The sequence below is a fragment of the Ranitomeya imitator genome, chromosome 2 (assembly GCF_032444005.1).
Source record: "Ranitomeya imitator isolate aRanImi1 chromosome 2, aRanImi1.pri, whole genome shotgun sequence".
Lineage (NCBI taxonomy): Eukaryota > Metazoa > Chordata > Amphibia > Anura > Dendrobatidae > Ranitomeya > Ranitomeya imitator.
This window is the reverse complement of record NC_091283.1, coordinates 44,267,498-44,288,548: the sequence shown is the minus strand read 5'-3', so window position 1 is coordinate 44,288,548 and position 21,051 is coordinate 44,267,498. Positions and strand designations below refer to the sequence as shown.

General features: G+C 46.3%; 1 protein-coding gene across 1 annotated transcript in view; it reads right to left on the bottom strand.

Moving 5' to 3' along the window:
- RASGRP4 (RAS guanyl releasing protein 4) overlaps positions 1-9,244 on the bottom strand; it is a 70,940-nt gene extending 61,696 nt beyond the window's left edge. Inside the window, exons 1-2 of the mRNA XM_069746588.1 lie at positions 9,109-9,244; positions 4,284-4,495 (exon numbers count right to left, since the gene is read on the bottom strand). Of these exons, the coding sequence (XP_069602689.1) occupies positions 4,284-4,495; positions 9,109-9,131 (235 nt within the window). The 5' untranslated portion in view covers positions 9,132-9,244. The remainder of the gene's footprint in view (positions 1-4,283; positions 4,496-9,108) is intronic.
- Between the last annotated feature and the right edge of the window lie 11,807 nt (positions 9,245-21,051).

The following is a 21,051-nucleotide window of genomic DNA, read 5'->3' as shown; positions in this document are numbered from 1 at the left end:
AGAGCACACAAAGTGACCTGACATTTAGCAAAAACATAGGACGAGCTCTGAGACGTGGAAATTATGCTGACCGCAATCCCTAATCCTATCATACCACACTAGAGGTAGCCGTGGATTGCGCCTAACGCTCCCTATGCAACTCGGCACAGCCTGAGAAACTAACTAGCCCTGAAGATAGAAAAATAAGCCTACCTTGCCTCAGAGAAATTCCCCAAAGGAAAAGGCAGCCCCCCACATATAATGACTGTGAGTAAAGATGAAATACAAACACAGAGATGAAATAGATTTAGCAAAGTGAGGCCCGACTTACTGAATAGACCGAGGATAGGAAAGATAGCTTTGCGGTCAACACAAAAACCTACAAACAACCACGCAGAGGGGCAAAAAGACCCTCCGCACCGACTAACGGTACGAAGGTGCTCCCTCTGCGTCTCAGAGCTTCCAGCAAGCAAGAAAAACCAATATAGCAAGCTGGACAGAAAAAATAGCAAACAAAAGTAACACAAGCAGAACTTAGCTTATGCAGGATAGACAGGCCACAGGAACGATCCAGGAGGAAGCAAGTCCAATACTAGAACATTGACTGGAGGCCAGGAACAAAGCACCAGGTGGAGTTAAATAGAGCAGCACCTAACGACTTAACCTCATCACCTGAGGAAGGAAACTCAGAAGCCGCAGTACCACTCTCATCCACCAAAGGAAGCTCATAGACAGAACCAGCCGAAGTACCACTCACGACCACAGGAGGGAGCTTGGCCACAGAATTCACAACAGTATATAGCACAGCACACGCAGTATATAACACAGCCAACATAGTATATAGCACAGCCCACATAGTATATAGCACAGCCCACGCAGTATATAACACAGCCCACGTAGTATATACCACAGCCACGTAGTATATAACAGCCCACATAGTATATAGCACAACCGACGTAGTATATAGCACAGCCCACGCAGTATATAACCCAGCCCTCGTAGTATATAGCACAGCCACGTAGTATATAACAGCCCACATAGTATATAGCACAGCCCACGCAGTACATAACACAGCCCACGTAGTATATAACACAGCCCATGTAGTATATAGCACAGCCCACGCAGTATATAGCACAGCCCACGTAGTATATAGCAGCCACATAGTATATTGCACAGCCACATAGTATATTGCACAGCCACATAGTATTTTGCACAGCCACGTATAGTACATCCACACAGTATATAGCACAGCCCATGCAGTATATAGCACAGCACACGCAGTATATAGCACAGCCCATGCAGTATATAACACAGCCCACGCAGTATATAGCACAGCCCACATAGTATACAGCACAGCCCACGCAGTATATAACACAGGCCACGCAGTATATAACAGCCCACGCAGTATATAACACAGCCCACGTAGTATGTAACACAGCCCACGTTGTATATAGCAATGTGGGCACCATATCCCTGTTAAAAAAGAATTAAAATAAAAAATAGTTATATACTCACCTTCCTTCGGCCCCCGGATCCAACCCAGGCCTTTAGCGATGCTCCTCGCGACGCTCCGTTCTCAGTAATGCCTTGCGGCAATAACCCGTGATGATGTAGCGGTCTCGTGAGACCGCTACGTCATCTGGAGTCATTGCCGCAATGCATTCTTGGGACCGGAGCGTCGCGAGGAGCGGGAATGGCTGCCGTGGACTCCGGAAGGTGAGAATATAATGATTTTTTTTAATTATTATTTTTAACATTATATGCTTTTACTATTGATGCTGCATAAGCAGCATCAATAGTAAAACGTTGCTCACACTTAAAGGGTTAATGGCAGCGTTAACGGACTGCTAAAACGCTATGTGGGCGCTGACTGGAGGGGAGTATGAAGGGGGCACTGACTGGAGGGGAGTATGGAGGGGCCAATTCGCGGCCGGATTGTGCCAGTTGCTGATTGGTCGCGCCCACCCGGCCACGACCAATCAGCGATGCGGGATTTCCGTTACAGACAGAAAGACAGACAGACGGAAGTGGACCTTAGACAATTATATATATAGATGATACCCGTGGCCTGCTGGGGTAAGTGACGGAGTAAGCGACTTTGTGCTCTGTCACAACTCTATACAGTATGGGTATCTTGAAAACACCAATTCTGTTAACACTGTAGCAGTCAAGGCAGCCCACAACCAGACAGGCCCTTCTGGCATTTGCCAGAATTGCCAAATGGCCAGTCCGTCCCTGCAAACCGGGTAGACGGAAGTATAACCGACTCAGAACCCAGGAACCACCAGCATTAAATAGCTGCCCCAGAACCAAAGAGAGGCGGACTATTTTAACCCAGACCTGACCAGGACGGAGATAGAACCAGCCCATCCAGAGTTATGACATTACACCTGCCGATGTGACCCTTGGCATGACCTGTGCCACCTTCTTAGACTTTGGACGCCCCACCCCCTTTTTAGCCTTCTCCCTCTAATGGGACCATCAGTATGGCAAGAGTTGCCTCCCCAAGAAACCGTCGACCCCCTGATACCTTTCGACAAGTCCAACCAAGTCATCAGCATGTCGGCGCTCTCCCTAGGTAACCTAAGTCTCTATTGGGTGCAGAAGGAAGTGCACGCTCTACCATCTGCGCTGGGGTAGAGGAGTCCGGCTGCAACCACTTTTGGACAAGGTACAGCAGATCAAACCTTTGGGAGCAAGGAGGTTTATCACAGTGATATGCCCAGCGGTGGACCCGTTGTGCCCTGACAGACAAGCGCCAAAATTTCCGTTATCAATTTCGCATTTTCTTTGTGGTCTGGTTCAATCATGGAGTTAAATCCGCCTGTGTTCCTTGAACAATGCGGATTCACCACATCCAATATATTCTATTGTGGAAATTTCTGTAGAAATTGACATGCTGCGGCTCGTAAACCCGCACTGCGGGCGAGGTTATGCAGCGTCAAATAGAAGCACAGTGGGCATGGGACTTCTATAAATCCCATCCACTGTCCTTGTATAGTAGAACGCAGCGTTGTGGATGCAGCGCAGGTGAGCTGTGTACAAAACACTGCTATTCCTGATCGTGGGCATGCACTCTAAGGCTAGGTTCATATTGCGTTAGAGCAATCCGTTTAGCGCCTAGCGCTAGCGGATTGCGCTAACGCAATGTTGTTTTATGGGGTCGCGTTAAACGTCCCCGCTCCGATCTGCGAAAGCGGGGAACGGACCTCGGGCGTGCCGCGGACGCTGCAAGCAGCGTCCGCGGCGCGCCACAAAACACCGGCACATCGCTAGCGCGTGCCGAAAATGGCACGCGCTAGTGATGCACGTCACCATTGTGTTAATTTCGCCGTGCAACGCTGTCCGTTAGCGCGGTCACATTAACGCAATATGAACCTAGCCTAAGATTACAATATTGCTTAAGTCCCATGTAAAAAAAAATCTAAAGCGGTATCTAAAAGTTACAATCGGAAAAATTACATACTTGGTTGAAGAAAAAAAGAAAATGGCAGAATCATAGTTTATTGGGGGGTCCCATTGCCTCCCCAAATGGAATAAAAAAAAAAGATCAGAAAGTCTTATAAAACCCAAAATGGTAGTGAAGAAAATTACAGCTTGCCTCAAAATAAAAACCCCTGATACAAATCTATAGGCTGAAAAGTATTAAACTGCATTAAACTGGACCATACTCCAATTAAAGGGGTTGCCCAGGTTTCGGGCTCAAGTCTGCAGTATCTCTATATGACTGCAGACTTGTGAATTCTCACAGCGCACGCCGTCAGGATTCTCTGTTGCAGGCGGTGATGTGACTGCATGTATAAGTTTTGCATACTTCCGACCACATTCCAACTAGACGTGTTGAGCCTCACTAAATTCACTTCTATTGAGCGAGGTCACATACGTCTAGTCGGCATGTGACTGCTTGTATGCAAATTAAATACTTGCGGTCACGGGCTAGCCAGCTCCCAGCAATAGCACTGGAGAATCCTGACAGCGTGCAGAGTGAGCATTCACAAGTCTGCAGTCATATAGACTAATTCAGCAGACTTGGACCCTAAGCACGAAAAACCCCTTTAATATTACTGGGTGGTTTCAATTTACTGCCTAGGTATTGGGTCTTACAGGACCACCTAATAGGGGCCTTGGGGTTATTGCCCTGTCTCCCACCCACAAAAATGGGCCCTAGATACATTTATGTGCTTAGTTGAACCACCAGTTGACGTTTTCTTTAATTTCTGTGGCCAAACCTCAGGTTCTACCAAAATATTTTTGGTGCCTTGTTCCAGTGTCCTGACCCCGCTGGTGAGTGTTGGGGTATTTACCAAATGACTGTATGCATTTCTCCATCAGTTCCTCCAGGCTGCAGCTCTTTCCCAGTTGCTCCAATGTGACAGACCCAAGAGCGCTGTTAATCTCGGCCGCACTCGGACAAGTCATCCTTCTTCTCCTCCGACTCTGGCTATGCCGACCCTTAACAGTGACAACGACTCCATTACCATTAATCGTTTGACTCGTAAGCTCCAGGCGAGACTTTCTGTAAAAACCATAAACACATCACTATAAGGAGTAAGAGTTGTTTTTTTATTGTTATTTCATAAATCAATAGTCCACATAAAAATAAGCAACTCGGCAATAGAGATTATCAGAAAGATCTGCATCTTTATCTTCCTGGATTAATTTTTCACTCTCAATTCAGGGGTAAAATCTGTATTTAGTGATGACAGATATTCCCATTACTGAGATAGGAGATGGCAGTTGGTGCTTGTATAGTTCTATGGAAGGGGAGGAGCTAGAGGCCGATACAGACATTCCGCTGCAAGTTCTCCTGAAATGTCAGCTACTGTTATAACAATGATGACCTATTTTTTTGGACAGGTCATCAATATACGGTGGGGGGGTCCGACACTGGGCACCCCCACCCACTTGCTGTTTTTACCTCTGGTGTAAATACAGAAAGGAGCAGAACAGCTCAACTCTGTAGAATAATAATGGCTGCTGGCAGGTACTGCACATCAACTCCTATTTATGAGGATACTTTCCCCATTCATGTACGCCTTTTCAGATAAAAATCTGAGTTGATAAAATAGGTCCTGTGTTTAGAATCCTTGGTTTTTAAGAAAAACTTCTTGCCTTGAAGGACCGATCCTGCATTACACTGATAACCCATTGGTTTGAATGGGGCAAGGTGTAATTCCTGATTTCTCCTGCGGAGGCACTGTGGGGAAATTATATAGTTGCTGTGAAGTATTCCCACAGGTCACAGCTGATCGCTAAAAAGGGTTGACGGGTGATAACTTGTCAATCAATAGAAGTCTGACTGCTGGGACGGGCAATGATCGGCAGCACAGAGAACTTTTATTCCTGTTAGAATGGAGCAGGGCGCATCTGCAACCTAAGTTTCTTTAATTCCTTACTGAGCTGCAGAACGCTGCGCTAGGCTTTTTCCATAGGGAACAAAAGGAACGGCGATTGGGATTCCGAACTGCCATGCCATCTCGTAATGGGGGTAGAAGTTCCCCGATCTGAGATTGGTGCAGGTCCCAGCAGTCAAGCACCCACCGCTCAGCAAGTTATCACCTGATTCAGTGCACTTTTTAATGATCAAAGGTTCAAGTCTCCAAGGGGGACTAAATAATAAAAAAAGTTTTAAAAAGTATAAAAGTTTTTTCCAGTTCAAAAATAAAGAAGTAAAAAATCTAAGTAAATCTGTCATTGCCGCGTCAGTAAAACTCTATCAAAATATAGAATTATTTAAACTGTCTCTTAAAAGCTGTAAAGGAAAAGGAAATCAAAATGCCAGAATTGCTCCATTAACGGGTCTTAACTAATGAAACTTTGACCAAACTTGGATGGTAAAAATTGACTCTAATCAAACTCTGAAGAAACTCATAAAACAACACTGATGAAACTTGAGACGATTTTCTCGTATGAGAAAGTCACTGACTTGTAAGGCCAAAATAACAGGTGTGGATAATACAGGTCCCAGGAGGTCCAGGAGAAGACAACCCAATCATGGCCTAACAGGGGAGTAGCTTATTTACTGCCTGGCTCCATCGCATCAGGTGCCTGAAGGCCCACCAGAAGACAATCCGGTCCTGACTTTGCAGCATATGACCCCTAGTTGATCATCTGCATTATTCATATTGAGGGGGTTTCCAACTACAGTGGGGAAAAAAGTATTTAGTCAGCGACCAATTGTGCAAGTTGTCCCACTTAAAAAGATGAGAGAGGCCTGTAATTGACATCATAGGTGTCATGCTCTCAGCTGCAGGTTTGGTCTCTGCTGCGAAGGGAGACCTGCACCTTTCACACACCCTGTCCGTGGCTCAAGACGATCAGCGGCTCCTTTCTCTGCTAAGAACCTGCATCCTCTTGGCAGGTCTCCTGGAAATGCTCTTAGGAGGTGCGCCCTGCTTCTGTTGTTTGTGGCCTTCTGCTCAGGTCACACTCTTCTGTGCTCTGCTCTGCAAAGTGTAGTTTATTACTATCGGTTTTCTAATTCCTCTGTCTCCTCAGAATCCTCCGCTGGCAGTTCCCTATTCTGGATCCTTCTGGACTCTCCGGTTTCCACTACAGGCTGACTAAGCTGCTCCTCACGGAACCATCCAGATATTGCTGCCGGCTGGATCAGCCTTTCCGAAACTACACAGAGCTTCCATGATTCTCTTCACTGACAGAACCTGAATTCGACCGTCTTGTTAATATGGTCTGTACGGGTCGTCCCTCTGGTCTGGGTACTGCGGCATTTAGGCCATCTGGTGTTGTGACGGGGGAATCCCTGTATAGGGGTACACCTTGCCCGGGGCTCCACTACGTGGTTCAGTGTTGTAGTCCAGAGGGTTCTTCTTCCAGGTACCTCTTTCTGTTTGTTTAAGCTTCATTTAAATAAATACCTGTGTTTTTTGGAAGCACATTATCCTATCTCTTGTGTACCGGGTATACAGCTACCACTGCTACAACAGTGGTCTAGTGAGTCCACTACATTTCCCCAAGCCCTGTGGGCATAACAATAGGTAGACCACAACTATGAGAGTCAAAATGAGAAAACAAATGCAGAAAATCACCTTGTCTGATTTGGAAAGATTTATTTTTCAAATTGTGGTGGAAAATAAGCAATTGGTACCTAATAACATGCAAGATTTCTGGCTCTCACAGACCTGTAACTTCTTCTTTAAGAGGCTCCTCTGTCCTCCACTCATTACCGGTAGTAATGGCACCTGTTTGAACTTGTTATCAGTATAAAAGACAACTGTCCACAACCTCAAACAGTCACACTCCAAACTCCACTATGGTGAAGACCAAAGAGCTGTCGAAGGACACGGAAACAAAATTGTAGCCCTGCACCAGGCTGGGAAGACAATCTGCAGTAGGCAAGCAGCTTGGTGTGATGAAATCAACTGTGGGAGCAATAATAAGAAAATGGAAGACATACAAGACCACTGATAGTCTCCCTCAATCTGGGGCTCCATGTAAGATCTCACCCCATGGGGTCAAAATGATCACAAGAACGGTGAGTAAAAATCCCAGAACCACAAGGGGGGAACTAGTGAGTGACCTGCATAGAGCTGGGACCACCGTAACAAAGGCTACCATCAGTAACACACTACGCCGCCAGGGACTCAGATCCTGCAGTGCCAGATGTGTCCCCATGCTTAAGTCAGTACATGTCCGGGCCCATCTGAAGTTTGCTAGAGAGCATTTGGATTATTCAGAAGAGTATTGGGAGAATGTCTTATGGTCTGATGAAACCAAAGTAGAAATGTTTGGTAGAAACAAAACTTGTCATGTTTGGATGAGACAGAATGCTTCCAAAGAACACCAAACCTACTGTGAAGCATGGGGGCGGCAACATCATGCTTTGAGTCTGTTTATCTGCAAAGCGACCAGGACGACTGATCCGTGTGCATAAAAGAATGAATGGGGCCATGTATCGTGAGATTTTGAGTGCAAACCTCCTTCCATCAGCAAGGGCATTGAAGATGAAACGTGGATGGGTCTTTCAGCATGATAATAATCCCAAGCACACCACCAAGGCAATGAAGGAGTGGCTTCATAAGAAGCAAATGAAGGTCCTGGAGTGGCCTAGCCACTCTCTAGATCTCAATTCCATAGAAAATCTTTGGAGGGAGTTGAGAGTCCGCGTTGCCCAGCAGCAGGCCCAAAACATCACTTCTCTGGAGGAGATCTGCATGGAGGAATGGGCCAACATACCACCAACAGTGTGTGCCAACCTTGTGAAGACTTACAGAAAACGTTTGACCACTGTCATTGCCAACAACGGATATATAGCAAAATATTGAGATTAAGTTTTGTTAATGACCATATATTTATTTTCCACCATAATTTGCAAAATGAATCTTGCCATCTCAAACAAGGTGATTTTCTGGATTTGTTTTCTCATTTTTACTCTCATAGTTGTGGTCTACCTATGATGTCAATTACAGGCCTCTCTCATCTTTTTAAGTGGGAGAGCTTGCACAATTGGTGGCTGACTAAATACTTTTTTCCCCACTGTATAAACCATAAGATCTTACATTTCATAAGTGGAGTTTGCAATGGAATTCGTAGCGTAAGTCCTCAAAATAGTTTTCACCAATGGCCGAAGTGTGAGGGATCCATGTTATACTAATCTGTAATACCATGACATAATAATTCACCACCATAGACTGTAATGTGGTGAGCCATATTACGGAGATGATCTGCATAATACAGACCCCAGGAGAGTATGTGCATCCCCATTAAAGGTACATTGCTCATACAATGGAGAGCTAGTGGTCTACTTATTTGGACTACTTGAATTTTTTGTGCAGCTTCTCCTAACTTTTCCTACTTTCCATTCTCATTCTACTCACTCACATCTGTATCTGGACTGGCCGATTCTAGCAGAATAACTATGGCATTCTGCCCTTCTCCTTCAATATTCTGAGCACCGTAAAAAGCAGAAATCAAGACCAAAATCAGGAAACTGATGTGTCGCAAACAGACCGGGCTGGTGGCCCTCTTACCATACTTAAAAATATACAAATATCAGCTACTAAATATAAATTTAAGGACCTCAGTATTTCAGGTTTGTGACCTCCGTGAAGGAGTCAAGACCTGGAGACCACAACTCCTGGTGTCTCACCACAAATGGAAGCAGAGCCTCACCGTTTGCTGTCCTTGCGATTCATGCTGCAGGAAAGTTGCAAGGGAGAGTGGTGGAAACACTCTTTGGGATCTGCCGAGCGTCTTCACCTTGAGGTCCTGATCTTAGGAGGACCCCCGTGAGTCATTACATGCAATGCTGAGGGATGGAACAGTCTATTACGGGGAGTGTCTTTTCAGTAATGCAGGGTGACAAAGAGGAACTGTGTAACTGTGTCAGTGAGAGCAAGGCGAGGATCCCGCGAGCTTCATACCAAGATTAACCAGAGACTTACGAAACACAATCTCACCATGTCTAAAGCATTTAACCCTGTCAGGGACAACTCATTTTGTTGCATATCCACTCTGGGGTTCTCTAGCGGGTGTAGTCTCTATATGTGGCCTCTAGATTGGTCTCTATATCAGGCCCCTGGATTGGTCTCCATATGAGTCCCTTGGACTGATCCCCATATGAGGCCCTTGAACTGATCTCCACATGTTGCCCTTTGATTGGTCTCTATACAGTGGTGTTCATATGTGTCCCCTTAGATTGGTCTCCATATATGGCCTTTGGAATGGTCTTCATACAAGGCCCCTGGATTGGTCTCCATATGAAGTCCTTAGATTGGTCCCCATATGTTGCCCCTAGACTGGTATCCATACATATCTATACATATGGTATCCATACACATTCCTCGCCTACTGTATCCTCACCCATCCCTTGTAGATTGTGAGCCTTCGCGGGCAGGGTCCTCATTCCTCCTGTACCAGTTATGACTTGTATTGTTTAAGATTATTGTACTTGTTTTTATTATGTATACCCCTCCTCACATGTAAAGCGCCATGGAATAAATGGCGCTATAACAATAAATAATAATAATAATAATAAATACATGGCCTCTGGATTAGTCTTCATATGTGGCCCTTAGATTGACCTCTGTTACACCTGTGACCGGCCCCTGTACCTTCACAGGGTCCCCATCGGGACTCCCACTCTGTGCCGGCTCCGTGCTGTGTGGGTGTGGCCTCTGCTTCTCCTTCCTCCTCTGCTTCCTGGCACGCAGCTGGCAGGTTCTCGGGCAGAGTGCTTAGGTCGCGCACGCGCTTGCTCCCGGTCTCTTAAAGAGACAGCACACATTTTTCAAAAGTGCTTCTGACCAATGGCGTGTTGAGCACTATTTCTAGCCCCTCCACCATAGGGAGGGCGCCGGAGCAACAAGTATCCACTGTTGCTTCCTTCCGGTTCCTGCTAGCATGTGCTTCTGTTTCTGAGGTCCTCTGTCAGTACTCCACTTATGCAGCGCCCCAGAGTCCTGGTCGTTGCAGTAATGTTATTCTTCCACCAGGGGGAGTGATGTTACGTCTGAAGGCAATGAAGGAGATCTTCTGTCCAGGTATCACAACCACAATACACACTTCACACTCCAGTCCACCAGTGGGAGCCATGCTTCTATTTATTAGGGCACTCCTCACAATTATGTAAAACTGGTAGTCTGGGCAGAAAGTCAGAACGAGGAGAGGAGAGCAGACGGAGGTCTGTGGGAGAACGAGGGTTCACGGAGCTGCGCCTGCCCCACGTCCGGCAGGATCCAAAGAAAGAGACATTGAAAGGAATTGTGTTGCAGTGAGTGAGAAACGAAGTCATAGCAAAAGAAGAGGAACATCAGGGGGAGACCAGCTGGAAGCAGGCTGCCTCCTTCTGAAGCGCAGTAACCGGTAGCCAGAACACCGGGGGAGTAAGGATCTTTATGCTTTACTTCAGAGACTAGCAGGACAGTTGATTCCACGTTGGCTGCCTGACCATATACCCAGGAGGCACGGTGGCAACTTGTGGGGGCCGGGGAGTCTCTAGGGTCCCTATAAAAAGCCTCAGGCCACCAGTCATATGGGTTTGTCCTATCCGTCAGGGGGACAGAGAGGAAGAGACTTAACACCTACAATAGTTGTGAAGACCTTACCGAGTTGCTCAGCAGGGAGGGACTACAACACTCAGGTGCTAGAGGAAGGCTATTGAATTCCACCTGGATAAGGGGACTCTGGATTTGCCTTCAGACCGGCCGGACTCTGCCTACCCTGTGGTCCCTACCCTGGACTGTGGATGCTGGACTGCAACCTTGTGTCCTCGTTATTCACTGTGCTTTACATAATCCACCATCCACCATCTACACTATGGGAAGCCCTGGGGACATACTTCACCTGTGGGAAGGTATACCATCTAGCTGCCATAACATCACCTCAGCGGACCCCTAAGCAGCGTCAGTCACCCTTACCGAATATCACAGGTGGCGTCACGAACATTAACCCTTTAAAGACCTTTCCCCCATTTTACAACGGATGACACCCTAGGGCCACGGACCAGGTCAGCCACCGTGACATCCCCACTGAGAACAGAAGGGCCCGGATCCGAGTACCCACACTGCCCTACTGGGGGGGGCGATCCACTTACACTGTCTGTCTCCACAGATCATCAGCTACCTGTTACCCGGCTATCCTGGACGACTTCTGTTCTGCTGTGCAAGTTCCATCTCATCCCGCCAATCTGCCGTCCTCACCTCTGCACAACGCCAGTACCGCTGGTACCAACTCCTATCCATACACCCGGTATCATCTGGTTAGCTCCACATCATCCGCTAACCCTGCTTGTCCACCTCTGCCACTTGAACAGCTTCCACAAGTCCAGGGTCTAACTGAGAGTAGCACCCATGTCTCCCAGGCATTCCATTCTGACCCCGTTCGAGGGGACGTACCACGGGTGTCTGGGGCTCACGTAGTAACGCCCCCTTCGGAGCCCCCTGGACCGTGGTCCAGAGGTTCCCTGTTAAACTTCAATAAAAATGAATGTGAACTTCCCCATCTGTGCCTCTGTTTCCATTCATTACAACCTCCACACGTGCCTCTGGAATCATCTTTATATGTGGCCCCTGGATGTGTCTCCATATGTGAACTGGAGTGGTCTTCATATGTGGCCCCTGGATTTTTCTTCATATGTGTCCTCTAGATTGGTCACCAGATGAGGCCCCTGAATTGATCTCTGTATGAGGCCCTTGAATTGATCTCCATGTGTTGCCCCTAAATTAGTCTCCATGCATTGCCTCTGGAATGGTCTTCATATGTGGCGCCTAGATGGTCTCTATATGTGGCCTCTGGATTAGTCTCTACATGTAGCCCCTAGTTTGGTTTGGAAACCAAAACCATACTTGCAATCATGGTCCCAGTCTACTGTTTTCCATGGTCCTCCATATGTGGCACCTCCCATTAAATCATCACCTAATTTTGGTCTGTCTTCCTTTTTTTGGTAGAAGAAAGACATTTACAACCAAAATGGCACCCTGCTTCTTTGCTTTTTTAACTCTGTAAAGTCTCTTTCAGACATCAACATCAGTGTGTCCTGTATGAGTGGTGACAGTTTTCACACATACCGGAGACACTTACATACCTGGACCCATTCAAGTGAATGGGTGTGCAAATGTCAGTGTGTTTCCACCGACCGTGTGTCCATGGGCAAAACAAACTTACAGCAGCACGGGTCGCAAAACGTCCCACACACGTGCACACAGATGACACATGGATGACACGAATGACGTCCGTGTGTCACGTACCGGCGCCTGGGAAGCAGTGGTACAGTTAGCACTGTTCCCCAGTGCTGGGTGCTGAAGATTGCTCTTATCATTCTCCCCTGCTCTGCCGGTGATCAGCGCGAGCAGGGGAGAATGATGAGAGTTATTTTCAAGTGAGAACAGCAGTCGACGGCTAATGAAACAATTACTTCCATTATCCTACACCTGCTGCCACTAATAACAGTGACAGCAAGAGCAGCTGATTGGAGTATTCATCAGCTGCCTCCTGCTCTATAAATAAATAAATATATAAATAAAAATATATAGTGGGTTCCCCTGTATTTTTTATAACCAGCCAGGCAAAACTGACAGCTGCTGGCTGCAACACTCCACTGTTAGCGTTAGCTAGGCTGGTTGTTGGTTATCAAGAATAGAATAGATGGGTCTCCATGCATTTTTTTCACAGTTATTTAAATAAATAATTTAAAAAACTGAGTGGGATCCCCCCATTTTTTACAACAAGCCTTGCTACATCAGACATCTGGGGGCTGGTATTCTCAGGCTGGTAAGGGGCCATGGCCCCTTAGGGTATGTTTCCACGGTCAGTAAACTCTGCGGATTGGACGCTGCATATGCAGCACCCCAGGTGACCGGTTGCTGCAGTGATGTTGCCTTTCCTTCAGGGAGAGTAATGTCATGCTTAGAGGCAATGGAGTTCTCTTCACCAGGTAAGGCACCGACACACAACATATTCCAAATCCAGGCCAGGAGGGGGAGTTCAGGACCTGGATTCAGGGGAGCTTCCCTAAGTTATATGGATCCTGACCTGGAGGAGGAGTTAGGTCAGTCTGGGAGAGACACTGAAGTAGAAGAAAGTCTGAAACTGAGTGCAGACAAAGAAGCCTGGCAGCCACGAGGGAGCTGAAGCCTCTGGAAGGAGGAAGACCTGAGAGGTTGAATGTGGAGGAGCCAGAAGGAAAGGAGCAAAGGAGAGGAACAGAGCTCAGAGGGGAACAGCGGAAGGACACCCTCATAGCCAGATCGCAGTAGCCGGGTATCGGGAGCCCAAGGCCTAGAGTGGAACTGTACAACATTTGGCAGAACCGGAGGGCTCAGTGCTTTATGTATTGGCCCACACCACGCCTGAGATGCAGCAGTACCTGAGGAGCCCGGGGCATTAAAGAGCCCCTATAAAAAGGCTCAAGCTGCCGTCATGCAGGTACCTGTCTCAGGACAGGGGTAATAGAGGACTCTGCAGGAAGCTTCAGGCAGCAGGGACCTCATATACAGCAAGCGCTATTTGGAAAGGCTCACGGACGTCTACTGGAACAAGGGAACCCTCCATTGCCTCTGGACTGGCCAGGCCATACCATCATTCGTGCCTGGTACCCTGGACTGTGGCCTGCTAACTACAGTAAACCAGGTAAAGACTTTACAACTTGTGTCCTCCACTTATTCGTCGGCATTCACCACCTTGCCACACAGCTTAGGACCCCTGGGGACCCCACGTCACCTGTGGGAAGTGTACCATCAGTGCTGCAATAACATCCCCCAGAGGACCCCTTTAACGCGTCGGTCCCACCATTGACCGAACACCACAGGTGGTGTCACGACTGACTTATAAACATTTTTCCCTTAAAAAGACCGTTCCCTTTTGATGGGCGCCCAGGGCCACGGACGGGGTCGCCACCGTGACATCCCCCTCTGAACACCAGACCCGATACCGGGTACCCCACGGCCCTGGCGGGTGACTTATTTACAGCCGCAGCGTCCAATCCGCAGCAGCCAGACGTTACAGAATAGTGGATGGGATTTTATGAAATCCCATCCTCACTATGCGTGCAGGGCAGCCTCCGGCTTCCCTGCGTATGTAAGAGGGTGAACTGTAGTCCCACTGAGAGGGCACTAGGACCCTGTGGTTTTTGCCTGTTGCAGCAGAGGACAGACCTCCCAGAGACAATGTGTGCTGCGGGGTGGGGTCTAGTGTCTCGAGTGTAAAGTGAAAGTAGGAAGTGAGACCTGAGAGAGAAAAGGCGGGAAGAAAAGGAGAAGCTGCTGTGAGATCTTAAAAAGAGACTGTGTGGATTTACTGCAAGTGTTTTTGGAGGAAAAGAAGCTTTTGAGAGACTTTTTGTTGCTAACGTTCCCCTGGAGAAGAGCTAACCTTTTGTTTAACTCTGTGAGAGACTTGTGTTGCTAACGTTTCCTGGAGAAGAGCTAACCCTTTATCTAAGAAAAGACGGAGACTTTGCTAAGAACCCAGTACGAATTTGGAAGTCTGTGGATTCCCTGTGCATTGAGTGGAGGAACAAGTCTGGACAGACTGCTGATACAGAGACGGACGGATTGTCGTGGAACCATTCCTAGGAGCTACAGAAGCAGAGACTACATCGTGAGACCACTAACTAAGTCCCCGGCGTTTGGGCTCGGCATCGGCCGACAAGACAAGAGGAGCTTGCTGTAACTTATTGGCGCTGAAGATATGAACTGGCTACAGCCTCTGCGGATTCCTGCCTGAGAGGAAATCCATCTCAGGATACGGTACCATAGTTATAGATACCCGGGTATCTCTGCTCAGAGTGTTAAATTGTTACTTTAGAGGTGTATCTTATATTAGAGTTGTGTAAGTTATACTCAATGTGCCATTCCAGGGGCTCCCTTAATAACACTACATTCAATTTACACTTGTTCCTGTTTTTAGTTGCCTGTTAGGTAAATTTCTTACTAGTCTGTTGTAGTACACAGTTCTCAGGAGACCTTTGAGTGGCACAGTGATTTCAGCTGCTGCTGAATTAGTGTATCTTTGGGGTGCATCTGCCTTAATATTCTCCATATTACCTTGATTAATTTGCCTTTGAGTAAATGCCGTTGGAGATTTCTGCCTTGGTCTTGGTTTGTGACTCACTGGATCTTATTCGGACCTCTGGTCATTACACGTATATGCACATGCAGCGCGACTTTCTAAACCGCAGCATGTCAATTTATCTTGCGGAGATGCTTAATGTCCGCAAGATAAATATCACCGTCCAATGTATAGGATGCGGTGATTCCGCATGGTTCAATGAACACATGCGGAAAGACCTCTGGTACAAAAGCTGGCAGCGCTTTGAACTGAGCAGACATGTGCTGCGTCCAAAGCGCTGCTAATAATGAACGTGGAAACATACCCTCACCGTGAGAAATCTGCAGTGAACTCACTGACCTTTACTGCGGTGAACTCAGTGACTTTTTCTCACGTTGCTGAAGTCATCGCAATTCAGTCCATCTGTGACGCAGCCTCAGTGACCTGCGGTAACATCAATGAGGTCACCGCTGCTCTCTGATGCTGCGCTCGCAGCAGTTCATTCATCAGTGGTTCTCAGCCTAGACGGTCACATCTTGGCACCGTCATGGTTGAAAACTATTCATCCCCATGGATTACGGCGTGGGACAGAATGTCGGACAGCTGAGGGATTTTGTTGTTTTTTTAATTTTTGTTTTATTGCAGGGGATGTTGGCTACAATTTAATGGTCTCACTGTTATTAGCGGCAGCAGGTGTAGAATGAAGGGAATAGTCCCATCAGCTGCTGTCACTGTTATCAGTTGAATATAACTCTAAGGCCGGCGTCACACTACCGTGTTTTACGGACGTAAGAGGGGTGCTGAAAATACGCTCCTATCAGCCATATTTTACTGATCCGTAATATACGGTCTTCTGCGGCCGTTACAGAGCGAGGGTCTTCAGGTGGATTGAGAGAACAATAAAATATTCAAACAAACTGTGTGTTCATTTCATTAAAATAATTTTTAATAATGTGTGTGAATGTTTTTTAACCATTTCATGCTATTGGATTAATAATGGATAGGTGTCATAATTGACGCCTCTCCATTATTAATTTGGCTTAATGTCACCTTACAATAGCAAGGTGACATTAACCCTTCATTACCCCATATCCCACCGCTACACGGGAATGGGAAGAGAGTGGCCAAGTGCCAGAATAGGCGCATCTTCCAGATGTGCCTTTTCTGGGGTGGCTGGGGGCAGATGTTTTTAGCCAGGGGGGTGGGGGGGGGGCAGATGTTTTTAGCCAGGGGGGTGGGGGGGGGGGGGCAAAAACCATGGACCCTCTCCAGGCTATTAATATCTGCCCTCAGTCACTGGCTTTACTACTCTGGCGGAGAAAATTGCACGGGAGCCCACGCCAATTTTTTCGCCATTTAACCCTTAAATTTAATAGCTAGAGTGCCCAAATTTTGCACATACACACTACTAACACACAACTGTATGTAAACCATGTCTTATATCATGTCGGGTTTAGGAAGGAGAAATGAAAAGCCGGTAATTGAATTACCGGCTTTCTGCTATATTGCGCTGAAGTAAATATTAATATATATATATATATATGTGTCTCAATGACATATATATATATATATACAGTGGGGCAAAAAAGTATTTAGTCAGTCAGCAATAGTGCAAGTTCCACCACTTAAAAAGATGAGAGGCGTCTGTAATTTACATCATAGGTAGACCTCAACTATGGGAGACAAACTGAGAAAAAAAATCCAGAAAATCACATTGTTTGTTTCTTTAACAATTTATTTGCATATTATGGTGGAAAATAAGTATTTGGTCAGAAACAAAATTTCATCTCAATACTTTGTAATATATCCTTTGTTGGCAATGACAGAGGTCAAACATTTTCTGTAAGTCTTCACAAGGTTGCCACACACTGTTGTTGGTATGTTGGCCCATTCCTCCATGCAGATCTCCTCTAGAGCAGTGATGTTTTTGGCTTTTCGCTTGGCAACACGGACTTTCAACTCCCTCCAAAGGTTTTCTATAGGGTTGAGATCTGGAGACTGGCTAGGCCACTCCAGGACCTTGAAATGCTTCTTACGAAGCCACTCCTTCGTTGCCCTGGCGGTGTGCTTTGGATCATTGTCATGTTGAAAGACCCAGCCACGTTTCATCTTCAATGCCCTTGCTGATGGAAGGAGGTTTGCACTCAAAATCTCACGATACATGGCCCCATTCATTCTTTCATGTACCCGGATCAGTCGTCCTGGCCCCTTTGCAGAGAAACAGCCCCAAAGCATGATGTTTCCACCACCATGCTTTACAGTAGGTATGGTGTTTGATGGATGTAACTCAGTATTCTTTTTCCTCCAAACACGACAAGTTGTGTTTCTACCAAACAGTTCCAGTTTGGTTTCATCAGACCATAGGACATTCTCCCAAAACTCCTCTGGATCATCCAAATGCTCTCTAGCAAACTTCAGACGGGCCCGGACATGTACTGGCTTAAGCAGTGGGACACGTCTGGCACTGCAGGATCTGAGTCCATGGTGGCGTAGTGTGTTACTTATGGTAGGCCTTGTTACATTGGTCCCAGCTCTCTGCAGTTCATTCACTAGGTCCCCCCGCGTGGTTCTGGGATTTTTGCTCACCGTTCTTGTGATCATTCTGACCCCACGGGGTGGGATTTTGCGTGGAGCCCCAGATCGAGGGAGATTATCAGTGGTCTTGTATGTCTTCCATTTTCTAATTATTGCTCCCACTGTTGATTTCTTCACTCCAAGCTGGTTGGCTATTGCAGATTCAGTCTTCCCAGCCTGGTGCAGGGCTACAATTTTGTTTCTGGTGTCCTTTGACAGCTCTTTGGTCTTCACCATAGTGGAGTTTGGAGTCAGACTGTTTGAGGGTGTGCACAGGTGTCTTTTTATACTGATAACAAGTTTAAACAGGTGCCATTACTACAGGTAATGAGTGGAGGAAAGAGGAGCCTCTTAAAGAAGAAGTTACAGGTCTGTGAGAGCCAGAAATCTTGATTGTTTGTTTCTGACCAAATACTTATTTTCCACCATAATATGCAAATAAATTGTTAAAAAAACAGACAATGTGATTTTCTGGATTTTTTTTTCTCAGTTTGTCTCCCATAGTTGAGGTCTACCTATGATGTAAATTACAGACGCCTCTCATCTTTTTAAGTGGTGGAACTTGCACTATTGCTGACTGACTAAATACTTTTTTGCCCCACTGTATATATATATATGTATATAGACAGCATATATGTTTTTATGATTTTTTGAGCACATGGATCCATTGTATGTCCATATGTCGGTTTTGCAAGCCTGCGAGAAAATCTCGCAGTACGGATGCCATACGGATTACATACGGAGGATGCCATGCGCAAAATACGCTGACACACCCTGCCTACGGAGGAGATACGGACCACTATTTTGGGGACTTTTCAGCGTATTACGGCCGTAATATACGGAACGTATTGTCTTACGCTGAGTGTGACGCCGGCCTAAGGCCGTGTGCACACGTTGCGTTTTTTTCGCGGTTTTTCCTGATAAAAACGCTATAAAACCACAAAAAAAACGCATACAATAAGCATCCCATCATTTAGAATGAATTCCGCATGTTCCGCGAAAAAAACGCATTGCGGTAAAAACCGCAGCATGTTCATTAATTTTGCGTTTTTTTTTGCGGATTTCCCACTACAAAATGCATTGGGAAGTGTCCGGAAAAAAACGCGGCAAAAACGCATCAAAACCGCGGCAAAATCACGGCAAAAACGCATGTGGATTTCGTGCATAAAATGTCCGGTTTTTCTCAGGAATTTTCTGCGAGAAATCCTGAACGTGTGCACATAGCCTAAACATTCTCTGATGGCAGAGCAGGTGAGAATGATGAGAGCCATATTCATCGCCTGGTTTTTAACTACAAAACAAATGAAAAACACAGGTATAGTATCTGAGTTTACTTTTTATTAATAAACTTTTCCGTGACCGTCTATTAATATTTCACTCTTCAGGAACCATTGACGTGGTGAAGAAATTTTATTAGGGAAATAAAAAAAAACTGTTTCTGACAAATCTTTACAGCTTTTTGCAGCCCGTAACCTTCCAGATGAGAGCACTGAATGCGGATGCCCCGGCAGGAGTCCATCCCGCTTCTTGGTCACTACTTAGGGGGAGGTGAGAGCACTTCTCCCAGCATGCAATGCAGAACAATTATTTGGTGCAGGTAATAGGTGAGTACTTTGGTTTGTGCTTGGATATGATACAAAGGAAGAGTATGGTGGTGGGCGAGAGCTGGCCAGACGGGCGGCACTGAGAGCAGGTACCAGGTCACAGCAGACTGTGCACCGGTGGGGTCTGGTGGGGTTTATTTTTTATTTTTTCATGTACCCATAGACTTGCATTGTTGATTTTGATCCAACCCTCATATCAAAATCTGATATGACTCCGCTTTGTCCGAGGGGAAAAAAAATACGAATGTGTCCCCCCCTGAGACGACCACAGGTACAAAAGTGATCCGTGGAAACCACGGGCAGCCGTTGTACCAGTGGATCGAACATCTTAAAGCGTCCTCCTAATGCTGTGTGTAGTCTCCTCACTGAGCACAAAGACCCCCAGCTGTGAGGGGTGGAGGGAGACGTCACACCCGGGGCCCCGATGCTGGTGGCGTAAATGGTACTTTAATTTTTATTTTTTGCTCTGTTCAGTTTCCGCTGTTAATAGATCTGCCTTGTAAATAGTTGGAAACATAAGGATTTGTTCACACAGAGTTTTGTCTGAAACCAATCTGCTTCAAAATCCACCTGGGGAAAAAAAAAAAGTGTAATGTGTGAACATAGCAGATCCTGTTAGGATACGTTAACATAGTAACATAGTTAGTAAGGCCGAAAAAAGACATTTGTCCATCCAGTTCAGCCTATATTCCATCATAATAAATCCCCAGATCTACGTCTTTCTACAGAACCTAATAATTGTATGATACAATATTGTTCTGCTCCAGGAAGACATCCAGGCCTCTCTTGAACCCCTCGACTGAGTTCGCCATCACCATCTCCTCAGGCAAGCAATTCCAGATTCTCACTGCCCTAACAGTAAAGAATCCTCTTCTATGTTGGTGGAAAAACCTTCTCTCCTCCAAATGCAAAGAATGCCCCCTTGTGCCCGTCACCTTCCTTGGTATAAACAGATCCTCAGCGAGATATTTGTATTGTCCCCTTATCTACTTATACATGGTTATTAGATCGCCCCTCAGTCGTCTTTTTTCTAGACTAAATAATCCTAATTTCGCTAATCTATCTGGGTATTGTAGTTCTCCCATTCCCTTTATTAATTTTGTTGCCCTCCTTTGTACTCTCTCTAGTTCCATTATATCCTTCCTGAGCACCGGTGCCCAAAACTGGACACAGTACTCCATGTGCGGTCTAACTAGGGATTTGTACAGAGGCAGTATAATGTTCTCATCATGTGTATCCAGACCTCTTTTAATGCACCCCATGATCCTGTTTGCCTTGGCAGCTGCTGCCTGGCACTGGCTGCTCCAGTAACGTTTTTTTTTTTTTCCCCCAATAGGATCTGCTATGTTCACACATTACATTTTTTTTTTTTCAGCAGTCAAAACCTGCT